Source organism: Colletotrichum graminicola (genome assembly GCF_000149035.1).
Source record: "Colletotrichum graminicola M1.001 genomic scaffold supercont1.280, whole genome shotgun sequence".
NCBI lineage: Eukaryota > Fungi > Ascomycota > Sordariomycetes > Glomerellales > Glomerellaceae > Colletotrichum > Colletotrichum graminicola.
Window position 1 is genome coordinate 3,289 of NW_007361284.1, and position 1,652 is coordinate 4,940.

A 1,652-nucleotide genomic window follows, 5' to 3' on the forward strand; every position below is an offset into this window, starting at 1 on the left:
ACATTTGCTATAGGCTATTTACATATTTACTAGTTAATTTACATATAACCTTACTATATTGAACAACACTAGTACTAACATTAACTCTAAAACCATGTTCTAGTGCTCTATTCTCACTCGTTACACCTATTGGCCCCTACATTACCGCTTAAGAGGCAGGGTTACTGATGCCGCTCTAGAGTTAAATATATTAAATATAATACTATGTAGAACAGTTATTCAATAACTATGTATACAACTATCCCATGAGTCTTTTTCAGCCCTTGTCATACAACTGATGTGCTTATACCTCGGCAGAGTTATTAAGCCTCTCCAAACACCTCCCTTGCGTGCTCACACTGGATATTTCTTTCTCGCAATCTGATTCTTGCAGATCGACAACAGCCTCGATGTCTTTCACGCCTCCTCTTTTGTACTTTCGCCATTCTGACTGAGACATAAAGTATAGTCTTGAGGCACCGTAGAACTGAGTACAGATCCATAGCGAAAAGATGAAAGGGGTAACAAACTTCCAGACAGTTCCCCATCTGTCCCATGACTTATGGAGCAGGTATGCGGTGACAGCGACTTCAGCCAAGGCGCCAACAATAATCCAGACAAAGAGACCGCCAGTCAGATAGGCTAGCAGTTTGTTCTCGTTACGTCTCGTACGCCAGATGATCATGGAGATAAAAATTGGCAATTCGACAATCGCGTCAAAGGTACCTATCTTGTCGTTAGGGTGTCTAATTTTAAGGCCTAATGTTGAAGGATAGTGTTCGATACATACCCCAAATCATACACATGTAAAACTCAATAGGAGCTTCTGGGTGTTTCTCCCAATTATTGAATAGTGATAGCGACGTTTGCATGATAGCTATGAGTCCGGTGTGGTGGGCAATGCTAAGAGGACTTGCGAACTTGGTGCGATAGCACAGCTCAAAAGTATAGTATGCAGGGTACGCCTGGGCTATGATGAAAAGAAGGTCTCCAACCCGAACTCGGCTACCAGTGGCCATGGTCGTCGATAGTTCCGCAGGCCCAGCGATAAATCGCATGACTGGGTAGAATCCAATAGAGAGAACGAAAATTATATTCATTGCGCCGATGTGGTAGTAGGTAAAAGATCGTCGCCGTTTCTCGTTCCCGGGAGCCTGGAGGTCTATGTAGACTTTTCCGTAGAAAGCTCGAAGTAGCCATCGTTCGAGAATGTTACACAGTATTACTAGCACAATAATACTCGAGGCGAAGAACAGCGTTCCGTATGGCTGAAGGTATGACAACGGTCCATTTGGTATCGTACTGACTTTTGGGAGGGACCTAGAGCCAAAAGTAGAAGAAACTGTGGACATGATGAAAGAATTCTGGTGAACCTATGAGCAGAGCGTCTGGGGATGTGGCACTGCCGTGTACAGCAAAGCTATGTCGCCGAGCTGGCTATACAGGCTTTATAGAGATCACTGACATGGATTCATTGGAGACATCGGATGAACACCACAAAGGTACATCCCTGACTCGGATGGAGAATACCACGCCTTGAAGCACAGCGGAGGACTACTTACATACGAGTGATACATTCCTGGGGATAGATCGGCCTAACCGACGCTGATCACAAATCCCACATTTACCAGTTCGCAGGCATACTTCAGGAGACACTATACGTGCATTACAAT

General features: G+C 44.6%; 1 protein-coding gene across 1 annotated transcript; it reads right to left on the reverse strand.

Annotated features, from left to right (window-relative positions):
- Window positions 1-289: 289 nt before the first annotated feature.
- On the reverse strand, window positions 290-1,331 carry GLRG_11982 (uncharacterized protein; the record flags this gene model as incomplete). The annotated part of the gene is made up of 2 exons (XM_008102665.1): window positions 290-705; window positions 770-1,331. Coding segments are annotated over 2 exons (978 nt in total), but the record flags the coding sequence as incomplete, so codon positions are not given.
- Window positions 1,332-1,652: the final 321 nt, after the last annotated feature.